The sequence below is a fragment of the Coturnix japonica genome, chromosome 3 (genome assembly GCF_054131305.1).
Source record: "Coturnix japonica strain WE chromosome 3, WE-NBRP24, whole genome shotgun sequence".
Lineage (NCBI taxonomy): Eukaryota > Metazoa > Chordata > Aves > Galliformes > Phasianidae > Coturnix > Coturnix japonica.
In genome coordinates this window covers 94936942-94953147 of record NC_140665.1, presented here as the reverse complement: position 1 = coordinate 94953147, position 16206 = coordinate 94936942, and the positions used below count along the sequence as shown (strand labels likewise).

The following is a 16206-nucleotide window of genomic DNA, read 5'->3' as shown; positions in this document are numbered from 1 at the left end:
GTGGAACACAGGACCTCAGGCTGCTCAATGGCCAACCAGTCCTTTATTACTGTATTCTGCGTCTTGTTTTTTGTGTTTGTTTTTTCTTTCACCACGAACTTCTTCCAGCCAATGTTAAAGCAACGATAAATCCCTAAGTGCCGCAGATAAAATGCCATCCGTAGGTCAGATCGGGTGTTGCCGAACATCAAGCAGGGCGTGGATGAATTCTGTCCCCGCTGCCCCGTGGGCGGGAGCTGCTGGGCCGGAGTGAAAGGGAAAGCCACCTCCCCATCGCCTTCCCCTGCCCGAACGGGGCGGAGCGGCCCCGCCGCTTCCCGGTGCTGAGCTCCGGCCGCTCCCGTACAGCGTGCCCCGTCCCCCGGCACCATGAGCGGCTCCGGGCCGGACGCACCGCAGCTCGGTATTGCCGAGGAGAGCGGGCTGCAGGAAGCCGAGCGGGACTGGGCAGCGGCCAAGGCTTTCTACGATAACCTGGTCACTAAGAGACCGCGGCCGGTGAGCGGGGGCGGGATGGGGATGGGGGTATGTGAGGTGCCGGGGGTGCCGCTACTACCCTCCTCTCGCATTGCAGCCCAAGCCTCAGCATGCCATCACAGTGGCCGTCTCGTCCCGAGCGCTCTTCGACATGGTTGAGGAGCGGCGGATTTACGAGGAGCAAGGGCTAGAGAAGTACGTGGAGTACCAGCAGCAGAACGAGAACGTCACCCTGAAACCCGGACCGGCGTTTCACTTCGTCAAGGTGCGCGGCTCGGGGGCGCTGGGGATGCTGAGAGGGTGGACTAAGGGAAGAGGAGGAGCTGGGAGCCCTCCTAGCGTGGAGATAACCCCGGGTGTGGGCACAGAGCCCTTCCTTGTGAGGTCATTCACAGTTAAGACAGGCCCCAGACTGTTGTAAGTTTGTTGTAACTTCCTTCCCTAAAAAAAACCTCACATCCCCCTGTTCGTAGCCCTAGTTTCGCTTTTTAGTCCCACTTGTATTAGAATTGCTGTAATTAAAGATATTGTTGACTTAACATGAATCAAATTACTTTATAGAGAAGTGAACTATTTTTATCAGCTTTAATCTTTCCTTGCTTTCTTGTTGTGAAACCCCGCCTGCTGCACTTTGTTCATCCATGGGGCCCCCAGTACAAGAAGGACATAGACCTGTTGGAATATGAGCACAGGGGAGGGCCATGAGGGTGCTCAGAGGGCCGGAGCATCTCTCCTGGGATGACAGGCAGAGGGAGCTGGGTTTGTTCAGTCTGGAGAAGAGAAGAAACCAGGGAGACTTTATAGTGGCCTTCCAGTACCTAAGACGACCTTACAGAAAAAATAGGGAGGAACTCTGTCAGGGAGTGCCTACACAGGACAAGATGTAATGGCTTAAAACTAAAAGATGGGAGAAGAAGATTAGAAGTCAGAAAGAAATTCTTTATTCAGAGCTTGGAATAAGGCTGCCCAGAGAAGCTGTGGATGCCCCATCCCTGCAGACATTCATCCCCGGAGGTTGGATAGGGCCCTTGGCAGCTTAATCTGGTGGCTGGCAACCAGCCCATGGCAGGGTTTGGAACTAAATGGGCTTTAAAGTCCCTTACAACCTAAGTCATTCTGTGATTCTAAGATTCATTCTCATCCTGGAAATAATTCTGGAGGATCAGAAAAGTCAATAGACCCCTAGTTGGGAGTCAAGGGTTGAGCAGAGGTGTGATGGATTCTGCCTTCATTGCACAAGATCAGAGAAATGGCCAAGGCAAACAGTGTCCAGCATGGAAAGCAAGTTAAAAAATCTCAAGTTTAAATCATATATATGATTTGGAGTGACAGGTTAGTGGGACTAACCTGAAGAAACTGCTGTCCACAGGGTTCATTTTATATCCATGGAAAATTGTTTGAGAAGCTCTGCCACAGCAATTTTAGGAACAGAAAACTTCACTTAGGTTTTAAAGGTATGTTGTCATTGCTTGAGTTCTACTCTCAGGACGTAAAATATCTTCAATGATCAGTTTTTAAAATACGTGGTTAAAGGCAAATTCCGCGTGTAAGTTGACTGCCACATTTGTTACCCGCAGGCACTAGAACATGTCAATGCCAGGCTTCTCGAACTGTACCCTGATGATGAAGAACGATTTGACATTGTTTTGATGACTAACAACCATGCCCAAGTGGGAGTGAGGCTCATAAACAGCATTAATCACTATGGTAAGTAAAGTAAATACTGCTTTATAGAACAGCCTGTGGTTACATAATAAAATAATGTATTTTTTTCTACTCTGACCTTACTGAAAATGGTTCCTCTGGTACTGACACCCATTCCTTTGGGAGCGATAAGTATTTTTGTGTGTCAGAGTGAGGTAGTGTTAAACAGGATTTGGTCCAAAGTTTGGACTTAATCAGGTGTGAATCCTAATTTCTGAGAGTAAGTTCATTTCTTTGGTATTTGCATTCTATATACATGTCCTTTCACAGCAGTTATTCTGTTTCTTAGGGGGATTTTGTGTTAAATTCTCTGGATGGAAGGACTGATTAAACATCGCAGTCCGCTTAAGTTCTGTAATGTGTTGATGCAGCAGTGCACAGTTTTGCCTTCTTTAAACTTAGTCTCACTTGTAGTAGGCTAGAGTAATTTTTCCCAGCTTCCTTTTCCAGGTTTGTAGTGTCAAGTAGAGTCACACCTTGTGCCGTTCTTATTTCAGGCTTAACAATAGAACGCTTCTGCTTGACGGGAGGAAAAAGTCCTGTTGGCTACCTGACTGCGTACCTTACCAACCTGTACCTGTCAGCAGACTCTGAGAAAGTGCAAGAAGCTATAGAAGCAGGTTGGGATTCTCTTTGTTGTTAAAAGCCAATCTAGGAGCTGTTGGTCTTTCACAGAAAGTAGTGCCGCTTCATCAAGTGAAGGAAGTTATTATTTTGCATGCCTAAAACTTATCATTTATAGTTACTTAACAATATTTCTCTGCATGTTTCCCCTTGGACCCTTCAGTGTGCTGATAATGCTAACTTAATCTGCCTTTATTTCTGCCTCGCCTTTCTGCTACTTCTGCTGCCATCCTCCAGGAACTGAACTCTATGCATCCCTGCTTGTTCCATTTAGTGTGTGTTTGAATTGAGTCATTTGTTTGATAGGAGTTACAAAAGCTAACTTCCTTGTTTTGGAAGCAAAAAAAATGTTAAGAAATACAATTATTTCAACTTAGTCTCATTGGAATTTCATGCCTTGTCTCATTTGCAGAACACCTTAGGGACTAGCTTTGTGTGTTCTGTGGAACTGAAAGTGAGCCTATTGAAGGAGTTATATATATGAGGGCTGTCTCATTGAAATGTGTCACAGACCAGCCATTACAAACTAACTTCAGAAATGTTTTCTACTCACTATAAATAAAGGTCACCACAAATAAACCATTGGATCTGAACTGCTGATAATTCTATGAATGATGCTGCAGGACACGGCAACTGAAGTTCTCTGATCTGCTTTCAGGCATTGCAGCAGCTACCATGTTCAGTGCCAACAAGGATGTTGCTTACTCGGATACGCAGCTGAGAGTGGCATTTGATGGGGATGCAGTTCTATTTTCTGATGAATCAGAACAGATCGTCAAAGAGCAAGGATTAGATAAATTTTTTGAACACGAACAGCTGAATGAAAATAAACCTCTTGCACAGGTTTGTACATCTTGATTCAACAACACTTCAGAACATCTAGGTTAATTCTCATTCCTGCTGTATTTCTCCAGTTTCCCTTTTTGGTGTGCACAGTTCACTTTAGAAGCTGAATTACTGCTTCATTGCCCTACTTATTTCCTTTTTCAAGGACTATGTTTAAAATACGTGTTTGACACAAGAGAGACCACCATGACGATCCAATCAGCAGATCAGTCACTTCAGAGAGAAAAACTTACATATGTGAGCCAGTGGCTTACAGTTGTATTATAATTATTATAAAAGCCAAAGAGTGCTACCAATTTCCTTTAATTTTTCTTTATCACACTGTGTATGTAATGTTAAGTTCAGCTACTGGAATATTCAGGTTATGGAAGCAGGGTAATATGTATGGTTATGCTCTGTTAGAACTATGAAATTTGTCTAAAGGCCACAGATACTTTAAAATTAGCTTAAAATACTATCTGTGCTGTTGTTAACAATGGTATAAATCAAGAATAAAAGCTTGATCTATGAAAGTTCTGCACAAAGCAACATATTGGGAGTTGACTCAAAATACAATTTACTTTTTTTAATCAGGATGTAATTACAATGTTGTCATTCATCTGAAATGACTTCGCTGACATGTGTAATTAAGTCTGCTGTTGGGCTTTGTACAGGCAAGTGATTGTAACTTGAGGATCATTGTCAAAGAAGTTTGATGGTTTTGAAGTACACAGTGTTAAGCAGTATAGTTATAACTATATGTTGTAAGAAGTCTTGTAAGCCCTTGCAGACCTACTCAGAGATATTATGCATAGAGATTGCTCTAAGCATCATAGCATTAAGGAACTAATTCTATAAGTGATAATCTGGAAGAAAGCACGGGAGTGATTTTAGGAACTACAAGCAAATATTTATTGTGTGTTTGATCTTTCATTCTCAGGGTCCTTTGAAAGGTTTTCTGGAAGACCTAGGGAAGCTTCAGAAGAAGTTCTATGCAAAAAATGAGCGATTAAATTGTCCTATAAGGACCTTCCTGGTGACAGCCAGAAGTGCAGCAAGTTCTGGAGCCCGAGTACTGAAGACACTTCGTAGCTGGGGTCTGGAGATTGATGAGGCGCTCTTCCTAGCAGGAGCTCCTAAGGGACCAATCCTAGTGAAAATACGTCCACACATCTTCTTTGATGACCAGATGTTTCACATCGAAGGAGCGCAGAAATTAGGCACCATAGCTGCACATGTTCCCTACGGTGTTGCTCAGAAATACCAAAAATCTGCATGACTGGGTGGTACCATTATGGATAAAGTTCTTGATTCAGCCAGCCTCTAATATACTAGTAGGTCTGAAAACCTCCATATGTGTGTGTTACATGCACTTTGTTTAAAGATTTGACTTCTGGCTAGAACAACCTTTAAATGAAATATTTTTAATATAGGCCGGTTTTTCATAGTTATTTTAATAGCATTCTTAAGCAGTTTAGGGTTTATTTTTGTTTACCTTTCTGGATATGACACTGTGTTTTCAATATTAGGAAAAAAATTGTACTGTTTTTATAGTATGAGATATATTTTAAGAGACAGAGAGCAGTAATATTTTCTCTAACATAAACTGTAATTGGGTTATTTATAAGAAGAAACAACTGCAGATACAGCCCTTACTGGTAATTTCTGAAATTACCACAAGTCCAGTTTACCTGCGTGACATTACCTTGTTATATGTGCTTTCAGTAGCTTTGTTACCTGCAGGTTTTAGCTTCCATGGTCTTTCAAGTGAAATATTAGTATATTTGATACTGTGTTTACAAGAACCCTTTATTTTTCTATACTGTTTTCCTACTGTAATAAAGCTGGCTTTACAGAACATTGTCATTTTTCTATTCACAGGCTTTAGTATAATTTCCTACACAGTGTGAATTTAATGTGATCAGTAATTCTGTATCTCTTCCCTCCCTGAAGTATTTAGAACACATTGTAGTTTAATCCAACAAGCAGCTGAACACAACGCTGCCTCCTGCTCATTCTCCCTGCTGCCTCGGTGGAATGATTGAGAGAAGTGAGATGGGGAGAAAGGTAGAACTGATAAGTTGGGATTAAAAACTACTTAGCAGGATAGAAAAGAAAGAGAAATAATAGTAATTATAATAAAAAGATATGTATACAAAACAAGTCATGCACAAAGCAATTGCTCACTACAGCCAGCTGATGCCCAACCAGTCCCTGAGCAGCAGCAGCCATCCCCAACCTACTCCCCACAGTCTTAGAGGGTGTTTCTTTGTTTTTTTCACATGATGTCATATAGTATGGAATATCCCTTTGGCCAGTTTGGGTCACCTGTTCTGGTTCTTTTCCCAAGTCCCCTTACTGGCAGGACAGTACAGTACTGAGAAACTGAAACATCCTTGGGTGCATACAGCACTGCTCAGCAGGAACTAGAAACATCAGTGTATTATCAGCATTGTTTTTCTCCTAAAGCCACAACATAACACCATACCAGGCAATATGAAGAAAGCTATCTTTATCCCAGCTGAAATCAGTGTAGGACCCACAACTCACTGCTTTCAGCCTAATTGGAGGTATGAGGCAGAGATCTCAAAGGCACGTATGTTCCAACAGATTTCATGTTCATTTGTCAGAGATGCTATGAATATAATGACTTAGACAAAGACTAAAGAACTATATGTGGTTTTTTTTATTGGATTCATACTAGTATTTACGTCTGTTCTGTGATCTACATGAACTGAATCTGGCAAACTCAGATGAGTTTCCATGGGACAGGTGTCTGCTGCAACAAGAATTCATGTAAAATTACCCCATAGGTCTAATCTACCTCTTCTGTGCTAAGTTCTCGTATCTCAGTGTCATCCATGTTTTTGAATGCCTTCCAAATGACACAGTTAACATCTGTCAGGTGGTGTTTATCCTCCTCCCCTCCCTAGTGGAACAAGTGTCCTGTTTTATTTTTACTGTTGCTGTGTATTTATATGAGAAGAGACAAAACCAAAAGAATGTGCCTTGCAGAGGGAGTATAAGACAGTAGTGAATGCTTGTGGTGATCTGTGGTTCCTGTGGGAATTCATTCCAGAATCTCCCATTAGCCTCTGAGAAGGTTCAGTCTCTTCTGTCCAGATGAACTGTCCTGCTATTGCAGAAAGCTTCACTGCATTAATTGTGGTTTGCTCCCAAAAATGTAGCTCGTCTTTTAAATGCTCTCATCCAAGCCACAAAGATCTCTGGAAACAAAAGATGAAAGCCATGGTTCTATACAAAACTTGAGCAGAAAGCACTGGAAAGGTTTTGTGTTCGCACACTAGCTTGCCGTATTGATGGAATGTATTGCAGAGTTCTGGTGTACTTGGAATTTCATAAGTGTTAAAGGCTTTGTGCCCAAAATATATCACATTTCTATAGCTCAGCCAGAAGATGAGGAAGAAATGAATAACTGTGGCTTGGTCATTGCCAGGATGGGATAGAGTTACCTCGCTAAATGGAGATAATAAAAAAAAAGTTATTAACAGATGTTTTTATATGAGAGCTCCAAATCAGCTCTCCAAGGCATCCAAAAAATATTCCTTAGCTGTGAAGTATAAAATACACGTGTACCTTTGCCACAAAAGCATGGCTGCAAACTGCAGGAAGACTGACCCTGCCTTGCTGAAGCAGAACGTGATCAGTCATCCTACACACATGCATTTTTAACATTACAGATGTGAAAGCTGCGTGCAGTTGGACTGGATGATCTTGGAGGTCTTTTCCAACATTGGTAGTTCTATGATTCTATAAACATGCTGGCCAGGGCATTATTAGAAGCTTCCAGTTCTTGTATCTTTATTGATCTGTACATACACAGTGGTAGAGGTCTGTCCCTTGCAGCATCAGTCCTGACAGCACTGAAGCATGTATGGAGAAATAAAGAGAAGCATTCACGTATTAAATCCATATATATAAACTCATGATCATCATTGCAGGTGTTGCAATGTAGATCTGGTCTAATGACCCAGGGATATGAAGGCTCCTACATCCTGAGGTGGATACTTAATACCCCCACATGTGTTTCTCTGCCAGAACATGTAACTGAAATGACATGCAGCACTGATAAAAAGAATACATGCACCTCCTTGAATGCAATATGGGTAACGAAAGCAGTGAAGCAGGTTGTTATTTTGAGAGAACTTTCAGCTAACCTGCTTAGTAGTATCTGGGACCAACAACACCCAAATACAAGTGTCATCCCTGCTTTGATAAGCAGCTTCTGATCACTGTCACCAATGAGCTGCTGTGTAGAACTGCATAGCTTACAGTGAGAGCTGGATTGGCCACTGATAGCCTTGGCAGGATCCTAGAGATAGCAGCCATATGATAAATCCCATTGCCATACGATAAATAGCAGATTCTTTACCCTGCAAGATGAATCTGTTCCTCTAACAAAGAATATTCTGGTTCTTATAATTTTGCATCTCATTGTAAACCACTGTCCCTTTCTCACACTTTTTGTCAGCAAGGTCACTTGGCAGTATAAATATGAAAGGTTTCAACACCTGCCAGAGGCAGAATATTCTCTCAGAAGAACATATGATAAAACACCACACACTAGTTATCACTCTTGCATCAGTTTAAGAATGCCATCTCTGTCTCAAGACATGATGGTGTCACCTGCTTGTAGTACTCTGTGGTGTAATCATGAGCCAGAAAGTGGAGTGAAGGGCAAAGAGCGATGAGAGCTTTCTGTGATGAAAAAAAAAGGTCTCTCAGAGAATCAAATGTGTTTAGATGTGGTACTCATACAGCTTGTTAAACTTTGGGAAGTATGGCAGGCAGTCAGAGGGGAGACAGCAAGAAAAAGGCAGAAAAATTGCATACATCTCTTTGGATGTGATGTGAGCTTAAGTCAGCTTCAGAACAGACTGCAGCAATATGAATAGACTGTGGGTAGCATCAGCATATGACTATTAAGTGGAGGTTACAATTGCAAATGGTTATCACATCCAGGCCAACCACAAGAAACTGGATGAAAGGTTCATGGGTTTCCTTGTGAATTTCTTGCTCATTCTGGGTTTAGATGAACAGATCCTGAGAATTCAAAGCAAAGAAATGGGAAACAAGATTCAGCCGTCAACAAGAAGGAGTATTAAAGATGTGAATGCCATCTATCCTTTACTGTGACAGGCCAGCCTCTGAGTCTGACAGCTTTGTAAGGCTCCAGAGACTACAGAAACTTGGTAAAGTGTAACAATACAGTCTAGCTAAAAGTGTGTTATTACAGGTGCCATTTTACATTTACAGTAAAAAGTAAAGCTCTTTGACCACTTTCGTAACACTTACTGAAAAGCAGCATGGCTGCACTTCAAATATTAGTGCTCTGAGGTCATAGTTTTCAACAGCAGCCTTTGTTTTCCTGAGATCTTAACTGCATTTTAGGTACCTGTAGCTTAACCTTATTGTCACCTTCAATCTGCTTCAGCCCCTCAGAAGGGCTCTTCCGGGTTATCTGTCTAACATCTAATCAAATTAAAGCCAGCAAGGATCAGAGGAACAATGACAGGCCAACGAACCTAAAAAAGAACACAGCTGCTCCTAAGGTCATCAAAGGAGAACGATCAGGATGTTGTCCCTGGAACGTGTGCAAAGAAGAGTGATGAAGTTGGTGAAGGGTCTGAAGCACGAGCCTTATGGGGAGTGGCTTAAGGAACCGGGATTTTTTAGTCTGAAGAAAAGGAGGCTCATGGGAGACCTTATGGTTGTGGTGAGGTGGGGGTTGGCCTCTTCTTCCAGGTAACAGTGATAGGATCATAGAATCGTAGAATGGCTTGAGTTGGAACAGACCTCAAGGATCATCAAGTTCCAATCCATACCTGCCACAGATAGACTTGCGAGCCACTAGATCAAGTATTAGATTAGATTACCCAGAGCCCCATCCAGTCTGGCCTTAAACACCTCCAGGGATGGGGCATCCACCCTTCTTGGAAATCTGTTCCTGCACCTCATTACTTTCCATAGAAAACTTCCCTCCTGATGTCTAATCTAAATCTCCCTTCCTTAGTTTAAAACTCTTGTCCCTTTTCCTATCACTGTCTACCCACATAAAAAGTTGTTTTCCCTCATGTTTATAAATTCCCTTTAAATTCTGGAGGGCTGCAATGAGGTTTCCCCACAGCTTTCTCTTTTGCAGGCTGAACAAGCCCAGTTCATTCAGCCTATCTTCATTGAAGTACTCCAGCCTTTGGATCACCTTCATAGACCTCCACTGGACCCTGTCCAAAAACATCGTTTCTGTGCAGGAGGCTCCAGACTTGGACACAGCTCTAAAGCTGGGCTGTTGTCAGAGCACAGTAAACTGGGAGGATTATGTCCCTTGCCCTTTTGGCCACCCCTCTTCTGGTGGAACCCAAGATATCATTGGTCTTCTAGGCTGAAAATGCAGACTCATGTTACGTTTTTCATCAACCAAGACCCCTAAGTCCTTCATGTATGGCCAAGAAGGCCAATGGTATTCCTGGGGTGGGGTGGGCATTAAAAAGAGTGTGGCCAGTAGGTCAAGAGAAGCGATCCTCCCCTTCTACTCTGCTCTGGTAAGGCCACATTTAGATGAGTGCGTCCAGTTTTGGGCTTCCCAGTTCAAAAAAGACAGGGATCTCCCAGAAGGAGTCCAGCAGAAGGCCACAAAGATGAATGCATCTCTCCTATGAGGAAAGGCTGAGTGACCTGGGTCTGTTCAGACAGGGGAAAAGAAGACTGAGAGGGGATCTGAGAAATCACAGAATCACAGAATTGTAGGGGTTGGAAGAGACCTCTAGAGATCATCGAGTCCAACCCCCCTGCCAAAGCAGGCTCCCTACACCACGTCACACAGGTAGGCATCCAGGTGGGTCTTAAATATCTCCATAGAAGGAGACTCCACCACCTCCCTGGGCAGCCTGTTCCAGTGCTCTGTCACCCTCACTGTAAAGAAGTTCTTGTGCACATTCGTGCGGAACTTCCTATGCTGTACTTTCATCCCATTACCCCTAGTCCTATCCCCACGCACTACTGAAAAGAGACCAGCCTCACCACTATGGCTCCCACACCTCAGGTATTTATAAACCTAAGAAAGAACACAGCTGCTCCTAAGGTCATCAAAGGAGAACCTTTAATGTTTATAATGTTTATAAATATCTAAAGGGAGGTGGGAGACAAATGGATGAGGCCAGGCTCTTCTAGGTAATCTGAAGCAAAAGGACAAGGAGTAATGTCCTAAAACTTGTACATAGTAAGTTCTGTACTAATACGGGGAAGAACTTGATTGAAATTGATGGGCTGTTTAGGGCAAGGGACAAGAAGGAAATGGCAAGGAACCGTGCAGTTACTGTGCCCAGTTTTGGGCTCTGAATACATTTAGGTGGGAGAGCACTATCTGGGCTTGTAGCATGGTCTAGGACCCTGCCCTGCGTGAAGCGAGGGCTGCAATCCGTGCCCCTCCTGCCTCAGGACCCCGCTATTCGTTTCCAGGCCGCTTCTCACCGCAGCGAGCAGCTCCAGACTACACTCCCCACAATGCGGCTCGGCGGGCGCAGCCTCACTCAGCCCCGGGCTCAGCCGCGCGCCCACGCCGGGCGGAGCGCCGCTCGGCCCGCTGCCATGGCTCCGGCGGCGCTGACGGCGGCGCTGCTGGGCGGGGGATTGCTCCTGGCCGCCTGGCGCTGGTTGCGGGCCGCGGCCCGCCGCGGAGCAGGAGCCGGGGCCTCCATGCGGGGCAAGACGGTGATCATCACCGGGGCCAACAGCGGGTTGGGCCGGGCGGCGGCCACCGAACTGCTGAGGATGAAGGCCCGCGTTATTATGGGGTGCCGCGACCGTGCGCGGGCCGAGAGGGCGGCCCGAGAGATCCGAGCCGAGCTGGGCGAGCGGGAGGCGGCCGAGGGCGGCGGCGAGCTGGTGGTCCGAGAGCTGGACCTGGCGTCGCTGCGCTCCGTGCGCGCCTTCTGCCACCGCGTCCTACAGGTACGGCCCAGCCCGCGGCCTGTGCCGGGCCTAACGCACCGGGCGGGCCTGGCACCGGGATCCTTCCTCCTGCCGGCACCCGGGTTGGGGTGGTGCGAGGTGTGGCTGGTTTGTAAAGTGGGTGTAACATTCTGAGTTTTTTTGCACTGAAACAAGCTGTGTGTGGCGTTTTCAGTTGGTCGTAATGCTCAGCCTCCTGCTGCCTCCTCCCCAGATTCTCTCTGAGCAGTACCCGAATCTAGTAGATGGATAGTCTTAAATAATGACAGTTCTGAAGGTGGCCTGAAAGGCTGAGCTTGAGGTCAATCGATTCTCCTCCTTATAAAGTCTTTTGAGTTGGAATGGACCTTTGAAGGCCATCTAGTCCAACCCCCCTGCAATAAGCAGGGACACATACAGCTCTGTCAGTGCTCAGAGCCCTGTCCAGCCTGACCTTGAGTATTTACAGAGTTGGGGCATCCATGACCTCTAGGCAACCTGTGCTAATGCCTCAACCATCTTAATGGTAAAAAACTTCTTCATTATATCCAATGTAAATCTCCACTTTCTTAGTTTGATACCATCAAACTATCAGATATTCCCTATCAGTGGCAGTATGTATAGAAGAGTTCAGTTGAGAGCCTCCACTAGACACATTCTACTCCATGAAAGGCTTTGGTTGAGACACTCATCTGACAGCATCTGGCTGTGCACACCATGAGATGCAAAGCCATAGGAAACCAGGCTTAGTGAGTTATACAGCTTGGAGAACTGCTTTTTAAGTACTTGAAAGATGTCCAGATGCTGTTGTGGTAAATAACAATTGAGAGAGACTGTGTTGCATTGACTTGCATTTTAATGTTTCCTTCATACATTTGAATCCAGTGATAAGGTCTGTCTAACCTTGCTTCACTGGGAAAATATGCATGTACACAAAATGATATAAAATACTAGAAAGAAACACACTGCCTAACCGTTTTATATTTAATATATAGAACCGAGAAATGAGCTTCAGATTATATCACAAGTGGAACTTCTTGAAGTGTTAATTCTTGTGGAATAAGTTATCTCATCAGATGCTACAAAAGGCTAATGGAGCAATGGTTTATAAAATAAAGCAACGCTAGTTAGAAGATCTGCAGTAAGTCAGAATTTCAGTTCTATTCTTGCTTAGTGCTAGAAGCAATTGTGTGCATTTGGGTGAAGAGAACTGAGTTTGATGCTCTTTGGTAATGCCTCAGGAATTGTGGGAAACAGTCCTGCAGAAATCAAAGGCTGAAGTGCCTGTCGTGAGTGATCAGGTGCCAACATCACTAAACTGAATGACAAGTGCAAAATTGGATTTTCCAACCTGAGCATCTTTGCAGGTAATGGCAGTTGAATAAAAATAAACAGTACCAAATTCATCTTCACATTCTCTGTTTTTATGATCAACGTGACCCAAACTGATCTTTGTCTGCTGGCTCCATGTTGTTTTTAAACAACTGGCAGTAAAGGAAACACATCCTCTTTTTTCTCTTAAGTAAATGCATTTGCTTCTGAGTCACGCAAGCATGAATTCCTGCAGTACCTTCACATTCTTGTCAGACATGGGTGAGAGCACTGAACTAGGAGTGCAGGTATTGCTCAGGTATTAAGGTATCTTGCCCATGACTGAGGTTTGTCATGCATTAATGCTTGTGCTTTTGCAAGTGTAATAAACAGGTTACTTTTTAGAGGAAAACAAGTGTGTCACAAAGATAAATTATCAGCCTGGAGTAACAGGTGATTGTGTTGTCTGCATACATTAAAAGTTAATACAGACTGTGATGTACTGGAAGCCTGCTGGAGTTAAATATATGATGGTAGTTTAATTTTGTTTCAGTAGTGCTTTAGAAACTGTTGGAAAGTTACCATTTAGAAAACTGGAAGTGAAGTTATTTTGCTCTAACTGTTTATTATGAGAAATATTAAGCATAATAGCATGTTTTGCATGACAGATTATTATAAAACTAAATTATTTTTTTCTTTCCTATTTAAAGGAAGAGCCAAGGCTGGATGTTCTGATAAATAATGCAGGGATATTCCAGTGTCCGTACATGAAGACAGAGGATGGCTTTGAGATGCAATTTGGTGTAAACCACTTGGGTCACTTCTTGCTCACCAACCTTCTTCTGGGCCTCCTTAAAAATTCTGCTCCGAGCAGGATTGTGGTAGTATCCTCTAAGCTTTACAAGTACGGAGAGATCAACTTTGAAGACTTGAACAGTGACATAAGTTACAATAAAAGCTTTTGTTACAGCCGGAGTAAACTGGCTAACATACTGTTTGCAAGGGAGCTAGCCCGTCGTTTGGAAGGGACGGGAGTCACTGTTAATTCACTTCATCCGGGTATTGTCAGAACAAATTTAGGGAGACATGTGAATATTCCGTTATTGGCAAAACCCCTATTCAATTTGGTGTCGTGGGCTTTCTTCAAAACACCTCTGGAAGGAGCCCAGACTTCTATTTATTTGGCCTCTTCTCCTGATGTTGAAGGTGTGTCTGGGAAATATTTTGGGGACTGCAAAGAGGAGGAACTTCTGCCCAAAGCCACGGATGACTTAGTTGCAAGAAAGCTGTGGGATATAAGTGAAGTGATGGTTGGTTTATTGAAATAAGTGCCAGTGGGATTATCTGATAAGAAAAATGCAGATAACTATGCAATGTAAACTTGGAACTGTAATTCTCACCTTAAATGCTGTGAGAACACAGATTAACGCTTATGAATTTGGTAGAGGAGTGATTTATGCTGGAATTCTGTTTTAAAATAATCTTTATTTAATAAGGACAAGCATTCAAGAAGAACCTTAAATAGAGTTTGAGAGTGTGAATGTAACTTCTGACTAAATCTGTTCAGAAAGTCATGTTCTAAAATAAAAATAAAACAAAACTGTGTTTTGTGGTAAACGTTGCCTATTTGTCATGTTCTACTATTTTAAATCATGCTGGACAACATAGAGTGTTGATAGTGAAATGCTTTTCCTGTGAAATGGTATTAAAAATAGAACCTAATATTAATATATGTCTTTCTGAGCCATCATGGTGAAATCTGGAGCAGTTTTACTGGTATCTGATACTATAATCATTAAGCCTTGTGAGTGCCATTCAAAGACTTGTGCACTGAATGCTTCCATGAACAGAACTGTTGAGCTGTATACAGTTTAGCTATGAAATACAAAGCTGACTTTTTGAGTTTAATGTAACTGCTTTTCAATGAATACATGCACTTTGTTGTGCACGCTGTATTTCTGTTTCCACATATGCTCAACTTGCTGTTTCTAGACATGCAGATGCCTTGGGTTTCATTGAAAATGTAGCCGGCGGGTCTTGTTTCAGTAGGACTTTGCATGAGTTGTGCCCATGCAAAGTTTCCAAGGCTTCAATCAGATTAGACTGAAGAGAATATGCTACTTCGTACGTTTGGACTGACTGCACCTTTAACATAGTAGTGAGATTGGGTAAGTCTGACTGATAAAGCTTAATGAATACTCTTTAATAAAAATCTTAAAAAAAAAAAAAAAAGTATTCATTCTTTCATTGTGGAAGATACAACCAGTAGTCTGTACACACCAGTCACATTTAAAAGGTAGAAGATTCACCTGTTTTACTTTAGGGAGTCTCTGCCACATGGAGGGCCCTGGGACTCCTTGCCGAGCCTGGCCAGGCCCTGCTGGGACATGGCCTCTCCTCCCAGTCAGTGCTCCCAGCCCAGCCCTGGGAATGGCCCTGGTCCCCACCAATCCCCCCTCCCTGTGTTGCAGTGCTTGGGTCGGCACCAGCCCTGACTCCTACCATCCACTTCCACAAGGCCATAATGAATACAAACAGTGATATGATCAGTGTGATCCAGGGGATACTGTAAATGATGTTGTCATCCTCCAGGCTGAGGAAGAAGTTCATTCCCCAGAAAGCAGCCATGCTTGTCACTTGCAGAGACAAGCAGTCAAGCTCCTATTTTTAGTCACCTCATGTGCAAAGTGGCACCCAGCCTCTGCCCTGAATTTGGGGTTGTCCCCTTTGTGATATGGATTGCCATGTCACCAGCTGGGGTCTATGGCAAAGTTTGTGATACAGAGACAGTGCAGTGTGGCACAGCTCGGCCAGCCCAGTACAGTGGAGCTATGGCCAGCCCAACCCAGCACCGAGAGCCGGCCCTGTGCATGGCCACTCAAAGCCTCTGCCCCTCACCAGGAAGGACTGAATCCCGGGCCCTGTGCCGTGCTCCCACTTTGGAGAGCCCATGAGGTGCTTGTCGGCCCTGACGAGTCCAGCAAGTCAATGATGGCTGTGCTGCTGCTGCTTTCTCGTCCCCAACATTTCCTTTTCCATTGGAGTCTTTCCCGATCCTCAATAGAGAGGACTGTCTTTGCTTAGTTTATATACTTCTTTGAACCACGGGGAACATTTTCCTCTTTTTCTGGGAATAAAATACACAGAATGTCCTTTGCAATAACTTTGCCTACATATTCATTGTGGTTCATAATGGCAGGTGATTTCTCATAGCATTTTTAATCATAAATTTTTATGAATCCCAGAACATTTTTCCCTTGTAATATTAACAGGATCGACATCTGGTATTGAGATTTATCCTGCTGAAAAAGATCT

At 43.7% G+C, this 16206-nt stretch overlaps 2 protein-coding genes across 2 annotated transcripts; both read left to right on the top strand.

Moving 5' to 3' along the window:
- Window positions 1-293: 293 nt before the first annotated feature.
- Window positions 294-5488, top strand: NT5C1B (5'-nucleotidase, cytosolic IB). Its single transcript, XM_015859586.3, has 6 exons — window positions 294-498; window positions 575-742; window positions 2055-2184; window positions 2679-2801; window positions 3464-3648; window positions 4571-5488. Exons 1-6 carry the CDS (start codon window positions 370-372, stop codon window positions 4907-4909), a joined length of 1074 nt encoding a protein of 357 aa, XP_015715072.2. The 5' UTR covers window positions 294-369; the 3' UTR covers window positions 4910-5488.
- A 5714-nt stretch (window positions 5489-11202) lies between these two features.
- Window positions 11203-15123, top strand: RDH14 (retinol dehydrogenase 14). The gene is made up of 2 exons (XM_015859587.3): window positions 11203-11601; window positions 13602-15123. Exons 1-2 carry the CDS (start codon window positions 11239-11241, stop codon window positions 14217-14219), a joined length of 981 nt encoding a protein of 326 aa, XP_015715073.2. The 5' UTR covers window positions 11203-11238; the 3' UTR covers window positions 14220-15123.
- Window positions 15124-16206: the final 1083 nt, after the last annotated feature.

Bases quoted from the DNA above. Each gene is read 5' to 3' on its own strand.
- NT5C1B (XM_015859586.3), top strand. From the start codon at position 370: ATGAGCGGCTCCGGGCCGGACGCACCGCAGCTCGGTATTGCCGAGGAG. The intron at 2,185-2,678 runs GTAAGTAAAGTA...TTCTTATTTCAG, and splicing joins AAACAGCATTAATCACTATG to GCTTAACAATAGAACGCTTC. The intron at 2,802-3,463 runs GTTGGGATTCTC...ATCTGCTTTCAG, and splicing joins GCAAGAAGCTATAGAAGCAG to GCATTGCAGCAGCTACCATG.
- RDH14 (XM_015859587.3), top strand. From the start codon at position 11,239: ATGGCTCCGGCGGCGCTGACGGCGGCGCTGCTGGGCGGGGGATTGCTC. The intron at 11,602-13,601 runs GTACGGCCCAGC...TCCTATTTAAAG, and splicing joins TCTGCCACCGCGTCCTACAG to GAAGAGCCAAGGCTGGATGT.